General features: G+C 55.0%; 1 protein-coding gene across 3 annotated transcripts in view; it reads right to left on the reverse strand.

Annotated features, from left to right (window-relative positions):
* The window catches only part of LOC147091295 (tyrosine-protein phosphatase non-receptor type 6-like), a 154830-nt gene that overhangs the window by 15824 nt on the left and 118921 nt on the right, over positions 1 to 20085 (reverse strand). For all 3 annotated transcript variants that reach the window (XM_085976714.1, XM_085976712.1, XM_085976713.1), the window contains 2 exons: positions 9212 to 9303; positions 6640 to 6779 (listed from right to left, as the gene is read on the reverse strand). In XM_085976714.1, the coding sequence (XP_085832840.1) occupies positions 6650 to 6779; positions 9212 to 9303 (222 nt within the window). In that variant the 3' untranslated portion in view covers positions 6640 to 6649. The remainder of the gene's footprint in view (positions 1 to 6639; positions 6780 to 9211; positions 9304 to 20085) is intronic.

Below are 20085 nucleotides of genomic sequence, written 5' to 3' on the forward strand. Positions count from 1 at the left end.
ACAGGGAGCTGGGAGTAGAGGCTCCGGTCTGTGAGAGAGACAGGGAGCTGGGAGTAGAGGCTCCGGTCTGTGAGAGAGACAGGGAGCTGGGAGTAGAGGCTCCGGTCTGTGAGAGAGACAGGGAGCTGGGAGTAGAGGCTCCGGCCTGTTAGAGAGACAGGGAGCTGGGAGTAGAGGCTCTGGCCTGTGAGAGAGACAGGGAGCTGGGAGCAGAGGCTCCGGCCTGTGAGAGAGGCAGGGAGCTGGGAGTAGAGGCTCCGGCCTGTGAGAGAGACAGGGAGCTGGGAGTAGAGGCTCCGGCCTGTGAGAGAGACAGGGAGCTGGGAGTAGAGGCTCCGGTCTGTAAGAGAGACAGGGAGCTGGGAGTAGAGGCTCCGGCCTGTGAGAGAGACAGGGAGCTGGGAGTAGAGGCTCCGGTCTGTGAGAGAGACAGGGAGCTGGGAGTAGAGGCTCCGGTCTGTGAGAGAGACAGGGAGCTGGGAGTAGAGGCTCCGGCCTGTGAGAGAGACAGGGAGCTGGGAGTAGAGGCTCCGGTCTGTGAGAGAGACAGGGAGCTGGGAGTAGAGGCTCCGGTCTGTGAGAGAGACAGGGAGCTGGGAGTAGAGGCTCCGGCCTGTGAGAGAGACAGGGAGCTGGGAGTAGAGGCTCCGGCCTGTGAGAGAGACAGGGAGCTGGGAGTAGAGGCTCCGGTCTGTGAGAGAGACAGGGAGCTGGGAGTAGAGGCTCTGGTCTGTGAGAGAGACAGGGAGCTGGGAGTAGAGGCTCCGGTCTGTGAGAGAGACAGGGAGCTGGGAGTAGAGGCTCTGGTCTGTGAGAGAGACAGGGAGCTGGGAGTAGAGGCTCCGGCCTGTGAGAGAGACAGGGAGCTGGGAGTAGAGGCTCCGGCCTGTGAGAGAGACAGGGAGCTGGGAGTAGAGGCCTGGACTGTGAGAGAGACAGGGAGCTGGGAGTAGAGGCTCCGGCCTGTGAGAGAGACAGGGAGCTGGGAGTAGAGGCTCCGGCCTGTGAGAGAGACAGGGAGCTGGGAGTAGAGGCTCCGGTCTGTGAGAGAGACAGGGAGCTGGGAGTAGAGGCTCCGGTCTGTGAGAGAGACAGGGAGCTGGGAGTAGAGGCTCCGGCCTGTGAGAGAGACAGGGAGCTGGGAGTAGAGGCTCCGGCCTGTGAAAGAGACAGGGAGCTGGGAGTAGAGGCTCTGGCCTGTGAGAGAGACAGGGAGCTGGGAGTAGAGGCTCTGGTCTGTGAGAGAGACAGGGAGCTGGGAGTAGAGGCCTGGCCTGTGAGAGAGACAGGGAGCTGGGAGTAGAGGCTCTGGCCTGTGAGAGAGACAGGGAGCTGGGAGTAGAGGCTCTGGCCTGTGAGAGAGACAGGGAGCTGGGAGTAGAGGCTCCGGCCTGTGAGAGAGACAGGGAGCTGGGAGTAGAGGCTCCGGCCTGTGAGAGAGACAGGGAGCTGGGAGTAGAGGCTCCGGTCTGTGAGAGAGGCAGGGAGCTGGGAGTAGAGGCTCCGGTCTGTGAGAGAGACAGGGAGCTGGGAGTAGAGGCTCTGGCCTGTGAGAGAGACAGGGAGCTGGGAGTAGAGGCTCCGGCCTGTGAGAGAGACAGGGAGCTGGGAGTAGAGGCTCCGGCCTGTGAGAGAGACAGGGAGCTGGGAGTAGAGGCCTGGTCTGTGAGAGAGACAGGGAGCTGGGAGTAGAGGCTTCGGCCTGTGAGAGAGACAGGGAGCTGGGAGTAGAGGCTCCGGCCTGTGAGAGAGACAGGGAGCTGGGAGTAGAGGCTCTGGTCTGTGAGAGAGACAGGGAGCTGGGAGTAGAGGCTCCGGCCTGTGAGAGAGACAGGGAGCTGGGAGTAGAGGCTCCGGTCTGTGAGAGAGACAGGGAGCTGGGAGTAGAGGCTCCGGTCTGTGAGAGAGACAGGGAGCTGGGAGTAGAGGCTCCGGCCTGTGAGAGAGACAGGGAGCTGGGAGTAGAGGCTCCGGCCTGTGAGAGAGACAGGGAGCTGGGAGTAGAGGCTCTGGTCTGTGAGAGAGACAGGGAGCTGGGAGTAGAGGCTCTGGTCTGTGAGAGAGACAGGGAGCTGGGAGTAGAGGCCTGGCCTGTGAGAGAGACAGGGAGCTGGGAGTAGAGGCCTGGTCTGTGAGAGAGACAGGGAGCTGGGAGTAGAGGCTCCGGTCTGTGAGAGAGACAGGGAGCTGGGAGTGGAGGCTCCGGTCTGTGAGAGAGACAGGGAGCTGGGAGTAGAGGCTCCGGCCTGTGAGAGAGACAGGGAGCTGGGAGTAGAGGCTCCGGCCTGTGAGAGAGACAGGGAGCTGGGAGTAGAGGCTCTGGTCTGTGAGAGAGACAGGGAGCTGGGAGTAGAGGCTGCGGTCTGTGAGAGAGACAGGGAGCTGGGAGTAGAGGCTCCGGCCTGTGAGAGAGACAGGGAGCTGGGAGTAGAGGCTCCGGCCTGTGAGAGAGACAGGGAGCTGGGAGTAGAGGCCCCGGTCTGTGAGAGAGACAGGGAGCTGGGAGTAGAGGCTCCGGTCTGTGAGAGAGACAGGGAGCTGGGAGTAGAGGCTCGGGCCTGTGAGAGAGACAGGGAGCTGGGAGTAGAGGCTCTGGTCTGTGAGAGAGACAGGGAGCTGGGAGTAGAGGCTCCGGTCTGTGAGAGAGACAGCGAGCTGGGAGTAGAGGCTCCGGCCTGTGAGAGAGACAGGGAGCTGGGAGTAGAGGCTCTGGCCTGTGAGAGAGACAGGGAGCTGGGAGTAGAGGCTCCGGTCTGTGAGAGAGACAGGGAGCTGGGAGTAGAGGCTCCGGTCTGTGAGAGAGACAGGGAGCTGGGAGTAGAGGCTCCGGCCTGTGAGAGAGACAGGGAGCTGGGAGTAGAGGCTCCGGCCTGTGAGAGAGACAGGGAGCTGGGAGTAGAGGCTCTGGCCTGTGAGAGAGACAGGGAGCTGGGAGTAGAGGCTCCGGTCTGTGAGAGAGACAGGGAGCTGGGAGTAGAGGCTCCGGCCTGTGAGAGAGACAGGGAGCTGGGAGTAGAGGCCTGGCCTGTGAGAGAGACAGGGAGCTGGGAGTAGAGGCTCTGGTCTGTGAGAGAGGCAGGGAGCTGGGAGTAGAGGCTCCGGCCTATGAGAGAGACAGGGAGCTGGGAGTAGAGGCTCCGGCCTGTGAGAGAGACAGGGAGCTGGGAGTAGAGACTCCGGCCTGTGAGAGAGACAGGGAGCTGGGAGTAGAGGCTCTGGTCTGTGAGAGAGACAGGGAGCTGGGAGTAGAGGCTCCGGTCTGTGAGAGAGACAGGGAGCTGGGAGTAGAGGCTCTGGTCTGTGAGAGAAACAGGGAGCTGGGAGTAGAGGCTCCGGCCTGTGAGAGAGACAGGGAGCTGGGAGTAGAGGCTCTGGCCTGTGAGAGAGACAGGGAGCTGGGAGTAGAGGCTCCGGTCTGTGAGAGAGACAGGGAGCTGGGAGTAGAGGCTCCGGTCTGTGAGAGAGACAGGGAGCTGGGAGTAGAGGCTCCGGCCTGTGGGAGAGACAGGGAGCTGGGAGTAGAGGCTCTGGTCTGTGAGAGAGACAGGGAGCTGGGAGTAGAGGCTCTGGTCTGTGAGAGAGACAGGGAGCTGGGAGTAGAGGCTCTGGTCTGTGAGAGAGACAGGGAGCTGGGAGTAGAGGCTCCGGCCTGTGAGAGAGACAGGGAGCTGGGAGTAGAGGCTCCGGCCTGTGAGAGAGACAGGGAGCTGGGAGTAGAGGCCTGGTCTGTGAGAGAGACAGGGAGCTGGGAGTAGAGGCTCCGGTCTGTGAGAGAGACAGGGAGCTGGGAGTAGAGGCCTGGTCTGTGAGAGAGACAGGGAGCTGGGAGTAGAGGCCTGGTCTGTGAGAGAGACAGGGAGCTGGGAGTAGAGGCTCCGGCCTGTGAGAGAGACAGGGAGCTGGGAGTTGAGGCTCGGGCCTGTGAGAGAGACAGGGAGCTGGGAGTAGAGGCTCCGGTCTGTGAGAGAGACAGGGAGCTGGGAGTAGAGGCTCCGGCCTGTGAGAGAGACAGGGAGCTGGGAGTAGAGGCTCCGGCCTGTGAGAGAGACAGGGAGCTGGGAGTAGAGGCTCCGGTCTGTGAGAGCGACAGGGAGCTGGGAGTAGAGGCTCTGGTCTGTGAGAGAGACAGGGAGCTGGGAGTAGAGGCTCCGGCCTGTGAGAGAGGCAGGAAGCTGGGAGTAGAGGCTCCGGTCTGTGAGAGAGACAGGGAGCTGGGAGTAGAGGCTCCGGCCTGTGAGAGAGACAGGGAGCTGGGAGTAGAGGCTCCGGCCTGTGAGAGAGACAGGGAGCTGGGAGTAGAGGCCCTGGTCTGTGAGAGAGACAGGGAGCTGGGAGTAGAGGCTCCGGCCTGTGAGAGAGACAGGGAGCTGGGAGTAGAGGCTCCGGCCTGTGAGAGAGACAGGGAGCTGGGAGTAGAGGCTCCGGTCTGTGAGAGAGACAGGGAGCTGGGAGTAGAGGCTCCGGTCTGTGAGAGAGACAGGGAGCTGGGAGTAGAGGCTCTGGCCTGTGAGAGAGACAGGGAGCTGGGAGTAGCGGTCTCGGCCTGTGAGAGAGACAGGGAGCTGGGAGTAGAGGCTCCGGCCTGTGAGAGAGACAGGGAGCTGGGAGTAGAGGCTCTGGCCTGTGAGAGAGACAGGGAGCTGGGAGTAGAGGCTCCGGCCTGTGAGAGAGACAGGGAGCTGGGAGTAGAGGCTCCGGTCTGTGAGAGAGACAGGGAGTTGGGAGTAGAGGCTCCGGTCTGTGAGAGAGCCAGGGAGCTGGGAGTAGAGGCTCCGGTCTGTGAGAGAGACAGGGAGCTGGGAGTAGAGGCCTGGCCTGTGAGAGAGACAGGGAGCTGGGAGTAGAGGCTCCGGCCTGTGAGAGCGACAGGGAGCTGGGAGTAGAGGCTCCGGCCTGTGAGAGAGACAGGGAGCTGGGAGTAGAGGCCTGGTCTGTGAGAGAGACAGGGAGCTGGGAGTAGAGGCTCCGGCCTGTGAGAGAGACAGGGAGCTGGGAGTAGAGGCTCCGGCCTGTGAGAGAGACAGGGAGCTGGGAGTAGAGGCTCCGGCCTGTGAGAGAGACAGGGAGCTGGGAGTAGAGGCCTGGCCTGTGAGAGAGACAGGGAGCTGGGAGTAGAGGCCTGGTCTGTGAGAGAGACAGGGAGCTGGGAGTAGAGGCTCCGGCCTGTGAGAGAGACAGGGAGCTGGGAGTAGAGGCTCTGGCCTGTGAGAGAGACAGGGAGCTGGGAGTAGAGGCTCCGGTCTGTGAGAGAGCCAGAGAGCTGGGAGTAGAGGCTCCGGTCTGTGAGAGAGACAGGGAGCTGGGAGTAGAGGCTCCGGTCTGTGAGAGAGACAGGGAGCTGGGAGTAGAGGCTCCGGCCTGTGAGAGAGACAGGGAGCTGGGAGTAGAGGCTCCGGTCTGTGAGAGAGACAGGGAGCTAGGAGTAGAGGCTCCGGTCTGTGAGAGAGACAGGGAGCTGGGAGTAGAGGCTCTGGCCTGTGAGAGAGACAGGGAGCTGGGAGTAGAGGCTCCGGCCTGTGAGAGAGACAGGGAGCTGTGAGTAGAGGCTCCGGCCTGTGAGAGAGACAGGGAGCTGGGAGTAGAGGCTCCGGCCTGTGAGAGAGACAGGGAGCTGGGAGTAGAGGCTCCGGCCTGTTAGAGAGACAGGGAGCTGGGAGTAGAGGCACCGGCCTGTGAGAGAGACAGGGAGCTGGGAGTAGAGGCCTGGTCTGTGAGAGAGACAGGGAGCTGGGAGTAGAGGCCTGGCCTGTGAGAGAGACAGGGAGCTGGGAGTAGAGGCTCCGGCCTGTGAGAGAGACAGGGAGCTGGGAGTAGAGGCCTGGCCTGTGAGAGAGACAGGGAGCTGGGAGTAGAGGCTCCGGCCTGTGAGAGAGACAGGGAGCTGGGAGTAGAGGCTCCGGCCTGTGAGAGAGACAGGGAGCTGGGAGTAGAGGCCTGGCCTGTGAGAGAGACAGGGAGCTGGGAGTAGAGGCTCTGGTCTGTGAGAGAGACAGGGAGCTGGGAGTAGAGGCCTGGTCTGTGAGAGAGACAGGGAGCTGGGAGTAGAGGCTCCGGCCCGTGAGAGAGACAGGGAGCTGGGAGTAGAGGCTCCGGCCTGTGAGAGAGACAGGGAGCTGGAATTAGAGGCTCCGGCCTGTGAGAGAGACCGGGAGCTGGGAGTAGAGGCTCCGGTCTGTGAGAGAGACAGGGAGCTGGGAGTAGAGGCTCCGGCCTGTGAGAGAGACCGGGAGCTGGGAGTAGAGGCTCCGGCCTGTGAGAGAGACAGGGAGCTGGGAGTAGAGGCTCCGGCCTGTGAGAGAGACAGGGAGCTGGGAGTCGAGGCTCCGGCCTGTGAGAGAGACCGGGAGCTGGGAGTAGAGGCTCCGGCCTGTGAGAGAGACAGGGAGCTGGGAGTAGAGGCTCTGGTCTGTGAGAGAGACAGGGAGCTGGGAGTAGAGGCTCCGGCCTGTGAGAGAGACAGGGAGCTGGGAGTAGAGGCTCCGGTCTGTGAGAGAGGCTCGGAGATGATAATCAGGCCGATCCGATACTGTTCGTTCCGCGCCACCAGCAGAGACGAATTTCTAGGCCTGTGTGCATTAAATAGAACTGGATATCGGGGAGTGTGTGCACCGAATGCAGAGTCTGAGTGTAATGCTTTACCTCTCTCTCGCTACTTTTTCTTCATTGACCCAGCCTTGTGCTTGCTGCCTCTTTCCTTCTCTTCCGACTTCTGTTTCCGTACCTTGTCCTCCTTCTTGGACTTGGAGAGGTTCTCATAAAGCGTCGGGTCCTCGACGTGACTACGGGAGAGAGGGAGAGGGGGAAAGGGGGGGCTGGAGTTGAGCGAGGCAGATTGGCTCACGGAGATATCACACCTGATCCACCCCAACCATCGCCACCACCCACCCACCCACGAGACCTGTTCCCCGCTCAAATGATCCCCATTCTCCAAGCGTGAGCTTCAGACAGTGAGAGTTGGCAGATATTTGACTGTGTAGGGCATCACAGCTCTGACCCAATTCTGCAAGCATACATTTTAAGCCAATTCTGCCTGCAATAGCTGTTCCTTCAGCATTCTGTGTTAAAATATACAGCACAGAGGGAGGCCGTTCGGCTAAATGTGTCTGTGCCGGCCCTTGGAAGGAGCTATCCTATTTGCCCCATTCTCCCCTGCTCTTCCCCCATAACATTGCAAATGTTCCCTTTTCAAGCAATTATCCAATTCGTTTTTCAAAGGGACTATTGATTCTGCTTCCACCGCCATTTCAGGCAGTACGTTCAAGATCATAACTGTCACAAGTGGTGTCAGCCGTGGCTCAGTGGCTGGCACCATTGCCTCGGAGTCAGATCTTTGTGGGTTCAAGTCTCACTCCAGAGACTTCAACACAAAAAAATCTAGGCTGACACTCCAGTGCAGTACTGAGGGAGCGCTGCACTGTCGGAGGGGCAGTACTGAGGGAGCGCTGCACTGTCGGAGGGGCAGTACTGAGGGAGCGCTGCGCTGTCGGAGGGACAGTACTGAGGGAGAGCTGCACTGTCGGAGGGGCAGTACTGAGGGAGTGCTGCACTGTCGGAGGGGCAGTACTGAGGGAGCGCTGCACTGTCGGAGGGGCAGTACTGAGGGAGAGCTGCACTGTCGGAGGGGCAGTACTGAGGGAGCACTGCACTGTCGGAGGGGGCATTACTGAGGGAGCGCTGCACTGTCATAGGGGGCATTACTGAGGGAACGCTGCACTGTCGGAGGGGCAGTATTGAGGGAGCGCTGCACTGTCGGAGGGGCAGTACTGAGGGAGCGCTGCACTGTTGGAGGGGCAGTACTGAGGGAGCGCTGCACTGTCCGAGGGGCAGTACTGAGGGAGCGCTTCACTTTTGGTGGGGCTGTACTGAGGGGGCGCTGCACTGTTGGAGGGGCAGTAACGAGGGAATGCTGCACTGTCGGAGGTGCAGAACTGAGGGAGCGTTGCACTGTTGGAGGGACAGTACTGAGGGAGCGCTGCACCATCGGAGTGGCAGTACTGAGGGAGTGCTGCACTGTCGGAGGGGAAGTACTGCAGGAGCGCTGCACTGTTGGAGGGGCAGTACTGGGGGAGCGTTGCACTGTTGGAGCGGCAGTACTGAGGGAGCACAGCACTGTTGGAGGGGCAGTACTGAGGGAGCGCTGCACTGTTGGAGGGGCAGTACTGAGGGAGCGCTGCACTGTCGGAGGGACAGTAAATGAGGGAGCGCTGCACTGTCAGAGGGGCAGTACTGAGGGAGCGCTGCACTGTTGGAGGGGCAGTACTGAGGGAGCACAGCACTGTTGGAGGGGCAGTACTGAGGGAGCGCTGCACTGTTGGAGGGGCAGTACTGGGGGTGCGTTGCACTGTTGGAGCGGCAGTACTGAGGGAGCACAGCACTGTTGGAGGGGCAGTACTGAGGGAGCGCTGCACTGTCGGAGGGACAGTAAATGAGGGAGCGCTGCACTGTCAGAGGGGCAGTACTGAGGGAGCGCTGCACTGTTGGAGGGGCAGTACTGAGGGAGCGCTGCACTGTCGGAGGGGCAGTACTGAGGGAGCGCTGCACTGTCGGAGGGGCAGTACTGAGGGAGCTCTGCACTGTCGGAGAGGCAGTACTGAGGGAGCGCTGCACTGTTGGAGGGACAGTACTGAGGCAGCCCTGCACTGTCGGAGGGGCAGTACTGAGGGAGTGTTGCACTGTCGGAGGGGCAGTACTGAGGGAGCACTGCACCGTCGGAGGGGCAGTACTGAGGGAGCGCTGCACTATCAGAGGGGCAATACTGAGGATGCGCTGCACTGTCGGAGGAGCAGTACTGAGGGAGCGCTGCACTGTCGGAGGCGCCGTCTTTCGGTAGAGACATTTAACCGAGGACCCGTCTACTCTCGCAGGTGGACATAAAAGATCCTATTTCGAAGAAGAGCAGGGGAGTTCTCCCCGGTGTCCTGACCAACATTTATCCCTCAATCAACATCATTACAACAGATGATCTGGTCATTATCACATTGCTGTTTGTGGGACCATGCTGTGCACATACTGACTGCCGCATTTCCTACATTACAACAGTGACCACTTCAAAATGTCCTTCATTGGCTGTGAAGCGCCTTGGGACGTCCGGTGGTCGTGAAAGGCGCTACAGAAATGCAAGTCTCGCTTTTCTTTCTACATCTACGTCGGCCATGCATTGAACAGACGTGAAAAACCAAAGGACATTGAACCCGGAGCGAGCGCATCTTACTTTGACGTCTTGCGAGATATTTTGGAGTGCTGAGTCTTTTGCTGAGCTGGGTATCTGATGTTTCCATACTCCGATTCTGCTTGCTTGTTGGCCTGAGGGTCACAGGGGAGGGGATTAAGAGGATGAGAAGATGTTAATAAAGCATAAGGGATCCTGGGCTTCATAAATAGCGGCATAGAGTACAAAGGCCAGACCGTTACGTTACACCTACATAAAACACCGCGGGGGAAACATTCGGCTGCTTTGCGCCTTCCGTCAGCGCTAACGGGGCACAAGGCGCCTAGCGCCGGGGCGCAGCGCCACTAACGCCTCCCGCGAAATTCAGCAGGAGGTTAGCGGCGGTGGTAGCCATTAGCGCCCAGCGGTGCTGCGCCTCCGGCGATGAGGTCATCACCGTGCGTAGCACCCTGGCAACAAACTCGGCCGGGGCGGCGCAAATTAAAGGGCAGGTGCCGGGCGGCCATTTTGTGTTTGGGGCCGCCCGCCAGCACCTGGCCCCCCTCTGGCCGCCTCCTGCTGCGGGGGTGCCGGCCGCGATCAGTCAGTGCCGGGCTCTTTTGCCAGCACCCCCTGCTCCCCGGTGGTCCAGCAAGGGCCCCAGTGCGTGCTGCGCTAGGCCCCTCCCCTTTAATCAGGGGAGGGAGGCCTGCAATACCGGGGCGCGACGTGACGACGCGCGTGGCGCTGCGATATTCACTGGGAGCACCCCAAGAGGGAGGGGGAGCGCTTCCAGTAGCGCCCCGCCCTCTTGCTTGGGGTGCTACCATTGAATTTTGGGCACGGCGGGGGGGGCGGGGCGCTAACTTTTTCGGGGCGCTAAAAGTAGCGCCCTGTGAGCCAATTTTTCCCCCTTGTCACTTTAATTCTCCGCTCTACTCTCACTCTGACCTCTCCGTCCTTGGCCTCTTACACTGTTCCACGGAAGCTCACTGTAAGCTCGAGGAACAGCACCTCATCTTTCAATCAGGCACTTTACAGCCTTCTGGACTCAACACAGAGTTCAACAATTTCAGATCATAACCTCTGCCTCCATTTTCTCGGCCGGAAGCTGTTGCTGATGATTCTGCCATTGCCATTTACACCTCCTCTAGACCCATCTTTTGTTTCTTTACCTGTCCCATTACCACGGAAACATAGGAGCAGGAGTAGGCCATTCAGCCCCTCGAGCCTGCTCCGCCATTCAATGTGATCATGGCTGATCATCCAAATTCAGTACCCTGTCCCTGCCTTCTCCCCATATCCCTTGATCCCTTTAGCCTTAAGAAATATATCCAACTCCTTCTTGAATATATTTAAAGATTTGGCCTCAACTGCCTTCTGTGGTAGAGAATTCCACAGGTTCACCACTCTCTGGGTGAAGAAATTCCTCCTCATCTCAGCCCTAAATGGCCTACCCCTTATCCTTAGACTGTGACCCCTGGTTCTGGACTCCCCAGCCATCGGGAACATCCTTCCCGCATCTAGTCTGTCTAGTCCTGTTAGAATTTTATAAGTTTCAATGAGATCCCCTCTCATTCTTCTAAACTCTAGCGAATAGAAGCCTAATCGACCCAATCTCTCCTCATACGTCATTCCTGCCATCCCAGGTATCAGTCTGGTGAATCTTCGCTGCACTCCCTCCATGGCAAGAACATCCTTCCTCAGGTAAGGCAACCAAAACTGCACACACAATACTCAAGGTGTGGTCTCACCAAGGCCCTGTACAACTGCAGCAAGACATCCTTGTTCCTGTACTCGAACCCTCTCGCTACGAAGGCCAACATACCATTTGCCTTCTTAACCGCCTGCTGCACCTGCATGCTTACCTTCAGCGACTGGTGCACAAGGACACCCAGGAGTATTAATTATAGCACCGATCAGAGTCTAGATTATTACAACCGGTGACTTTAGAACATAAGAAATAGGATCATAGGAACAGGAGCAGGCCATTCGGCCCCTCGAGCTTGTTCCGCCATTCAATGAGATCATGGCTGATCTGCAACCTAACTCCATATACCCGCCTTTGGCCCATAACCCTTAATACCTTTGGTTAACAAAATTCTATCAACCGCAGAATTAAAATTAACAATTGATCTAGCATCAAGTGCCGTTTGGGGAAGAGAATTCCAAACTTCTACCACCCTTTGTGTGTCGAAGTGTTTCCTAACTTCACTCCTGAAAGGTCTGGCTCTAATTTATAGACTATGTCCCCTAGTCCTCGACTCCCCAACCAGCGGAGATAGTTTCTCTCTCTATCTACTCTATCAGTTCCCCTTAATATCCTGAAAAATATGATCAGATCACCCCTTAACCTTCTAAATTCTAGGGAATACAACCCTAGTTTGTGTAATCTCTCCTCGTAACTTAACCCTTGAAGTCCAGGTATCATTCTGGTAAACCTACGCTGCACTCCCTCCAAGGCCAATATATCCTTCCTCAGGTGTGGTGCCCAGAACTGCTCCCAGTGCTCCAGGTGTGGTCTAACCAGGGCTTTGTGTCGCTGCAGCATAACTTCTACCCCCTTGTACTCTAGTCCTCTGGATATAAAGGCCAGAATCCCATTAGCCTTTTTGATTATTTTCTGTACCTGTTCATGATATTTTAATGATCTATGTACCTGGGCCCCCCAAGTCTCTTTGGACCTCCATTGTTTTTAGCCTTTCACCATTTAGTAAGTACCCTGTTCTATCCTTTTTAGGTCCAAAGTGGATGACCTCACATTAGCCTACATTGAAATCCATTTGCCACAGTTTTGCCCATTCACTGAACCTATCGATATCCCTTTGTAATTTTATGCTTTCATCTATCCTGCCTACAATGCCACGTATCTTTGTGTCATCGGCAAATTTGGACTTTTGACTTTCTATGCCATCATCTAAGTTGTTAATAAATACGGTGAATAGTTGAGGCTCCCCACACAGATCCCTGCGGGACACCACTCGTCACATCCTGCCAATTACTGTACCTGCCCATTATCCCGACTCTCTGGCTCCTGCCACTCAGTCAATTTCCAAACCAGGTCAATAACTTGTCCTCAATTCCGTGGGCTTCTAACTTAGACAACAGTCTCTTATGAGGGACTTTATCGAATGCCTTCTGGAAGTCCATATAAATAACATCCATAGACATTCCCCTGTCCACTACTTTAGTCATGCACTGCCTGATAGGGTGGTGGATACAAATTCAATAGTGGCCTTCGAAAAGGAATTGGATAAATATTTGAAGGAGAAAGCATCCTGACGAACTGTATCACAGTATGGTACGGCAGCTGTAGCTACTATGACCGGAAAGCCCTGCAGCGGGTAGTCAAAACTGCCCAACGCATTACCGGCACCCGGCTACCGACCATAGAGCACATATACCAGAAACGTTGTCTACGGAGGTCACGGTCCATCATCAAAGACCCTACCCACCCCAGCCACAGTCTGTTCGCCCTCCTGCCATCTGGGAGACGCTACAGATGCATTCGCACCCGTACGACCAGATTTAGGAACAGCTTCTTTCCCAGGGCTGTCATCCTACTGAACTCCACAAATAAACTCTAAAGCCTGCACATCTGCCAATGCACTTTATTATGGTCATATTTATGTTAATATACTACAAGCCAAATGTATGTTGAATGTTTAAATGTCTTAATCCAAATGTACACTCTCGGGAGCCGCAAGCCTACATTTCGTTGTACTGCACTTGTGCACTAACAATGACAATAAAAAGTTGATTTGATTTGATTTGAAATTTGCAGGGATATGGGGAAAGAGCAGGGGATTGGGACGAACTGAATTGTTCTCTTTCTGTCGCTCTGTCTCCTTCGGTACTGTACTATTCTGTGATTCGATGTGCGTTAGACTGGGAGGGGTTGGTTGGGGTCAATCAGCCACTCGAAGCCAAGGTGTTTGTGTCCAAGACCTCCTACTTACACCTCAGTAATATGACAGTGGAAACAGTTTCTCTCTATTTGAAACCCCAAGTAATTTTAAACATCTCTATTAAATCTCCCCTTAACCTTCTCTGCTCCAAGGAGAACAATCCCAGCTTCTCCAGTCTCTCCACGTAACTCAAGCCCCTCATTCCCTGGTACCATTCTGGTAAATCTCCCCTTAACCTTCTCTGCTCCAAGGAGAACAATCCCAGCTTCTCCAGTCTCTCCGCGTAACTGAAGCCCCTCACACCTGATACTATTCTGGTAAATCTCCCCTTAACCTTCTCTGCTCCAAGGAGAACATTCCCAGCTTCTCCAGTCTCTCCACATAACTCAAGCCCCTCATCCCCTGGTACCATTCTGGTAAATCTCCCCTTAACCTTCTCTGCTCCAAGGAGAACAATCCCAGCTTCTCCAGTCTATCCACGTAATTCAAGCCCCTCATCCCTGGTACCATTCTGGTAAATCACCCCTTAACCTTCTCTGCTCCAAGGAGAACAATCCCAGCTTCTCCAGTCTCTCCACGTAACTCAAGCCCCTCATCCCGTGGTACCATTCTGGTAAATCTCCCCTTAACCTTCTCTGCTCCAAGGAGAACAATCCCAGCTTCTCCAGTCTCTCCACGTAACTCAAGCCCCTCATCCCCTGGTACAATTCTGGTAAATCTCCCCTTAACCTTCTCTGCTCCAAGGAGAACAATCCCAGCTTCTCCAGTCTCTCCACGTAACTCAAGCCCCTCATCCACTGGTACCATTCTGGGCAATCTCCCCTTAACCTTCTCTGCTCCAAGGAGAACAACCCCAGCTTCTCCAGTCTCTCCACGTAACTCAAGCCCCTCACATCTGGTACCATTCTGGTCAATCTCCCCTTAACCTTCTCTGCTCCAAGGAGAACAATCCCAGCTTCTCCAGTCTCTCCACGTAACTCAAGTCCCTCATCCCCTGGTACTATTCTGGTAAATCTCCCCTTAACCTTCTCTGCTCCAAGTAGAACATTCCCAGCTTCTCCAGTCTCTCCACGTAACTCAAGCCCCTCATCCACTGGTACCATTCTGGTAAATCTCCCCTTAACCTTCTCTGCTCCAAGGAGAACAACCCCAGCTTCTCCAGTCTCTCCACGTAACTCAAGACCCTCAACCCCTGGTACCATTCTGGTAAATCTCCCCTTAACCTTCTCTGCTCTAAGGAGAACAATCCCAGCTTCTCCAGTCTCTCCACGTAACTCAAGCCAATCATCCCCTGGTACCATTCTGGTCAATCTCCCCTTAACCTTCTCAGCTCCAAGGAGAACAATCCCAGCTTCTCCAGACTCTCCACGTAACTCAAGCCCCTCATCCCCTGGTACCATTCTGGTAAATCTCCCCTTAACCTTCGCTGCTCTAAGGAGAACAATCCCACCTTCTCCAGTCTCTCCACGTAACTCAAGCCCCTCATCCCCTGGTACAATTCTGGTAAATCTCCCCTTAACCTTCGCTGCTCTAAGGAGAACAATCCCACCTTCTCCAGTCTCTCCATGTAACTCAAGCCCCTCATCCCCTGGTACCATTCTGGTAAATCTCCCCTTAACCTTCTCTGCTCCAAGGAGAACAATCCCACCTTCTCCAGTCTATCCACGTAATTCAAGCCCCTCATCCCTGGTACCATTCTGGTAAATCACCCCTTAACCTTCTCTGCTCCAAGGAGAACAATCCCAGCTTCTCCAGTCTCTCCACGTAATTCAAGCCCCTCATCCCCTGGTACCATTCTGGTAAATCTCCCCTTAACCTTTTCTGCTCCAAGGAGAACAATCCCAGCTTCTCCAGTCTCTCCACGTAACTCAAGCCCCTCATCCTCTGGTACAATTCTGGTAAATCTCCCCTTAACCTTCTCTGCTCCAAGGAGAACAATCCCAGCTTCTCCAGTCTCTCACGTAACTCAAGCCCCTCATCTCCTGGTACCATTCTGGTAAATCTCCCCTTAACCTTCTCTGCTCCAAGGAGAACAATCCCACCTTCTCCAGTCTCTCCACGTAACTCAAGCCCCTCATCCCCTGGTACCATTCTGGTAAATCTCCCCTTAACCTTCTCCGCTCTAAGGAGAACAATCCCAGCTTCTCCAGTCTCTCACGTAACTCAAGCCCCTCATCCCCTGGTACCATTCTGGTAAATCTCCCCTTAACCTTCTCTGCTCCAAGGAGAACAACCCCAGCTTCTCCAGTCTCTCCACGTAACTCAAGCCCCTCACATCTGGTACCATTCTGGTAAATCTCCCCTTAACCTTCTCTGCTCCATGGAGAAAAATCCCAGCTTCTCCAGTCTCTCCACGTAACTCAAGCCCCTCATCCCCTGGTACCATTCTGGTAAATCTCCCCTTAACCTTCTCTGCTCCAAGGAGAACAATCCCAGCTTCTCCAGTCTCTCCGCGTAACTGAAGCCCCTCACACCTGATACCATTCTGGTCAATCTCCCCTTAACCTTCTCTGCTCCAAGGAGAACATTCCCAACTTCTCCAGTCTCTACACGTAACTCAAGTCCCTCATCCACTGGTACCATTCTGGGCAATCTCCCCTTAACCTTCTCTGCTCCAAGGAGAACAATCCCAGCTTCTCCAGTCTCTCCACATAACACAAGCCCCTCATCCCCTGGTAACATTCTGGTCAATCTCCCCTTAACCTTCTCTGCTCCAAGGAGAACAATCCCAGCTTCTCCAGTCTCTCCACGTAACTCAAGCCCCTCATCCCCTGCTACCATTCTGGTAAATCTCCCCTTAACCTTCTCTGCTCCAAGGAGAACAATCCCAGCTTCTCCAGTCTCTCCACGTAACTCAAGCCCCTCACACCTGGTACCATTCTGGTCAATCTCCCCTTAACCTTCTCTGCTCCAAGGAGAACAATCCCAGCTTCTCCAGTCTCTCCACGTAACTCAAGCCCCTCATCCCCTGGTACCATTCTGGTAAATCTCCCCTTAACCTTCTCTGCTCCAAGGAGAACATTCCCAGCTTCTCCAGTCTCTCCACGTAACTCAAGCCCCTCATCCCCTGGTACCATTCTGGTAAATCTCCCCTTAACCTTCTCTGCTCCAAGGAGAACAACCCCAGCTTCTCCAGTCTCTCCACGTAACTCAAGACCCTCAACCCCTGGTACCATTCTGGTAAATCTCCCCTTAACCTTCTCTGCTCTAAGGAGAACAATCCCAGCTTCTCCAGTCTCTCCACGTAACTCAAGCCGCTCATCCCCTGGTACCATTCTGGTCAATCTCCCCTTAACCTTCTCTGCTCCAAGGAGAACAACCCCAGCTTCTCCAGTCTCTCCACGTAACTCAAGACCCTCAACCCCTGGTACCATTCTGGTAAATCTCCCCTTAACCTTCTCTGCTCCAAGCAGAACAATCCCACCTTCTCCAGTCTCTCCACGTAACTCAAGCCCCTCATCCCCTGGTACAATTCTGGTAAATCTCCCCTTAACCTTCGCTGCTCCAAGGAGAACAATCCCAGCTTCTCCAGTCTCTCCACATAACACAAGCCCCTCATCCCCTGGTACCATTCTGGTCAATCTCCCCTTAACCTTCTCTGCTCCAAGGAGAACAATCCCAGCTTCTCCAGTCTCTCCACATAACTCAAGCCCCTCATCCCCTGCTACCATTCTGGTAAATCTCCCCTTAACCTTCTCTGCTCCAAGGAGAACAATCCCAGCTTCTCCAGTCTCTCCACGTAACTCAAGCCCCTCACACCTGGTACCATTCTGGTAAATCTCCCCTTAACCTTCTCTGCTCCAAGGAGAACATTCCCAACTTCTCCAGTCTCTACACGTAACTCAAGTCCCTCATCCACTGGTACCATTCTGGGCAATCTCCCCTTAACCTTCTCTGCTCCAAGGAGAACATTCCCAGCTTCTCCAGTCTCTCCACGTAACTCAAGTCCCTCATCCACTGGTACCACTCTGGTAAATCTCCCCTTAATCTTCTCTGCTCCAAGGAGAACAATCCCACCTTCTCCAGTCTCTCCACATAACTCAAGCCCCTCATCCCCTGGTACCACTCTGGTAAATCTCCCCTTAACCTTCTCTGCTGTAAGGAGAACAACCCCAGCTTCTCCAGTCTCTCCACGTAACTCAAGCCCCTCACACCTGGTACCATTCTGGTCAATCTCCCCTTAACCTTCTCTGCTCCAAGGAGAACAATCCCAGCTTCTCCAGTCTCTCCACATAACACAAGCCCCTCATCCCCTGGTACCATTCTGGTCAATCTCCCCTTAACCTTCTCTGCTCCAAGGAGAACAATCCCAGCTTCTCCAGTCTCTCCACATAACACAAGCCCCTCATCCCCTGGTACCATTCTGGTCAATCTCCCCTTAACCTTCTCTGCTCCAAGGAGAACAATCCCAGCTTCTCCAGTCTCTCCACGTAACTCAAGCCCCTCATCCCCTGCTACCATTCTGGTAAATCTCCCCTTAACCTTCCCTGCTCCAAGGAGAACAATCCCATCTTCTCCAGTCTCTCCACGTAACTCAAGCCCCTCACACCTGGTACCATTCTGGTCAATCTCCCCTTAACCTTCTCTGCTCCAAGGAGAACAATCCCAGCTTCTCCAGTCTCTCCACGTAACTCAAGCCCCTCATCCCCTGGTACCATTCTGGTAAATCTCCCCTTAACCTTCTCTGCTCCAAAGAGAACATTCCCAGCTTCTCCAGTCTCTCCACGTAACTCAAGCCCCTCATCCCCTGGTACCATTCTGGTAAATCTCCCCTTAACCTTCTCTGCTCCAAGGAGAACAACCCCAGCTTCTCCAGTCTCTCCACGTAACTCAAGACCCTCAACCCCTGGTACCATTCTGGTAAATCTCCCCTTAACCTTCTCTGCTCTAAGGAGAACAATCCCAGCTTCTCCAGTCTCTCCACGTAACTCAAGCCGCTCATCCCCTGGTACCATTCTGGTCAATCTCCCCTTAACCTTCTCTGCTCCAAGGAGAACAACCCCAGCTTCTCCAGTCTCTCCACGTAACTCAAGACCCTCAACCCCTGGTACCATTCTGGTAAATCACCCCTTAACCTTCTCTGCTCCAAGGAGAACAATCCCACCTTCTCCAGTCTCTCCACGTAACTCAAGCCCCTCATCCCCTGGTACAATTCTGGTAAATCTCCCCTTAACCTTCTCTGCTCCAAGGAGAACAATCCCAGCTTCTCCAGTCTCTCCGCGTAACTGAAGCCCCTCACACCTGATACCATTCTGGTAAACCTCCCCTTAACCTTCTCTGCTCCAAGGAGAAGATTCCCAGCTTCTCCAGTCTCTCCACGTAACTCAAGTCCCTCATCCACTGGTACCATTCTGGGCAATCTCCCCTTAATCTTCTCTGCTCCAAGGAGAACAATCCCACCTTCTCCAGTCTCTCCACATAACTCAAGCCCCTCATCCCCTGGTACCATTCTGGTAAATCTCCCCATAACCTTCTCTGCTCCAAGGAGAACAATCCCAGCTTCTCCAGTCTCTCACGTAACTCAAGCCACTCATCTCCTGGTACCATTCTGGTAAATCTCCCCTTAACCTTCTCTGCTCCAAGGAGAAAAATCCCACGTTCTCCAGTCTCTCCACGTAACTCAAGCCCCTCATCCCTGGTACCATTCTGGTAAATCTCCCCTTAACCTTCTCTGCTCCAAGGAAAACAATCCCAGCTTCTCCAGTCTCTCCACGTAACTCAAGCCCCTCATCCCCTGGTACCATTCTGGTAAATCTCCCCTTAACCTTCTCTGCTCCAAGGAGAACAATCCCAGCTTCTCCAGTCTCTCCACGTAACTCAAGCCCCTCATCCCCTGGTACCATTCTGGTAAATCTCCCCTTAACCTTCTCTGCTCCAAGGAGAACATTCCCAGCTTCTCCAGTCTCTCCGCGGAACTGAAGCCCCTCACACCTGATACCATTCTGGTAAATCTCCCCTTAACCTTCTCTGCTCCAAGGAGAACATTCCCAGCTTCTCCAGTATCTCCACGTAACTCAAGTCCCTCATCCACTGGTACCATTCTGGGCAATCTCCCCTTAATCTTCTCTGCTCCAAGGAGAACAATCCCACCTTCTCCAGCCTCTCCACATAACTCAAGCCCCTCATCCCCTGGTACCATTCTGGTAAATCTCCCCTTAACCTTCTCTGCTCCAAGGAGAACAATCCCAGCTTCTCCAGTCTCTCACGTAACTCAAGCCCCTCATCTCCTGGTACCATTCTGGTAAATCTCCCCTTAATCTTCTCTGCTCCAAGGAGAACAATCCCACCTTCTCCAGTCTCTCCACGTAACTCAAGCCCCTCATCCCCTGGTACCATTCTGGTAAATCTCCCCTTAACCCTCTCTGCTCCAAGGAGAACAACCCCAGCTTCTCCAGTCTCTCCACGTAACTCAAGCCCCTCACACCTGGTACCATTCTGGTCAATCTCCCCTTAACCTTCTCTGCTCCAAGGAGAACAATCCCAGCTTCTCCAGTCTCTCCACATAACTCAAGCCCCTCATCCCCTGGTACCATTCTGGTCAATCTTCCCTTAACCTTCTCTGCTCCAAGGAGAACAATCCCAGCTTCTCCAGTCTCTCCACGTAACTCAAGCCCCTCATCCCCTGGTACCATTCTGGTAAATCTCCCCATAACCTTCTCTGCTCCAAGGAGAACATTCCCAGCTTCTCCAGTCTCTCCACGGAACTCAAGTCCCTCATCCACTGGTACCATTCTGGGCAATCTCCCCTTAATCTTCTCTGCTCCAAGGAGAACAATCCCAGCTTCTCCAGTCTCTCCACGTAACTCAAGCCCCTCATTCCCTGGTAACATTCTGGTTAATCTCCCCTTAACCTTCTCTGCTCCATGGAGAACAATCCCAGCTTCTCCAGTCTCTCCACGTAACTGAAGTCCCTCATCCCCTGGTACCATTCTGGTAAATCTCCCCTTAACCTTCTCTGCTCCAAGGAGAACATTCCCAGCTTCTCCAGTCTCTCCACATAACTCAAGTCCCTCATCCACTGGTACCATT

Source organism: Somniosus microcephalus, unplaced genomic scaffold (assembly GCF_052327205.1).
Source record: "Somniosus microcephalus isolate GS21.2 unplaced genomic scaffold, FLI_Smic_1.0 unresolved_chr3, whole genome shotgun sequence".
In the NCBI taxonomy this organism is placed as follows: Eukaryota; Metazoa; Chordata; class Chondrichthyes; order Squaliformes; family Somniosidae; genus Somniosus; species Somniosus microcephalus.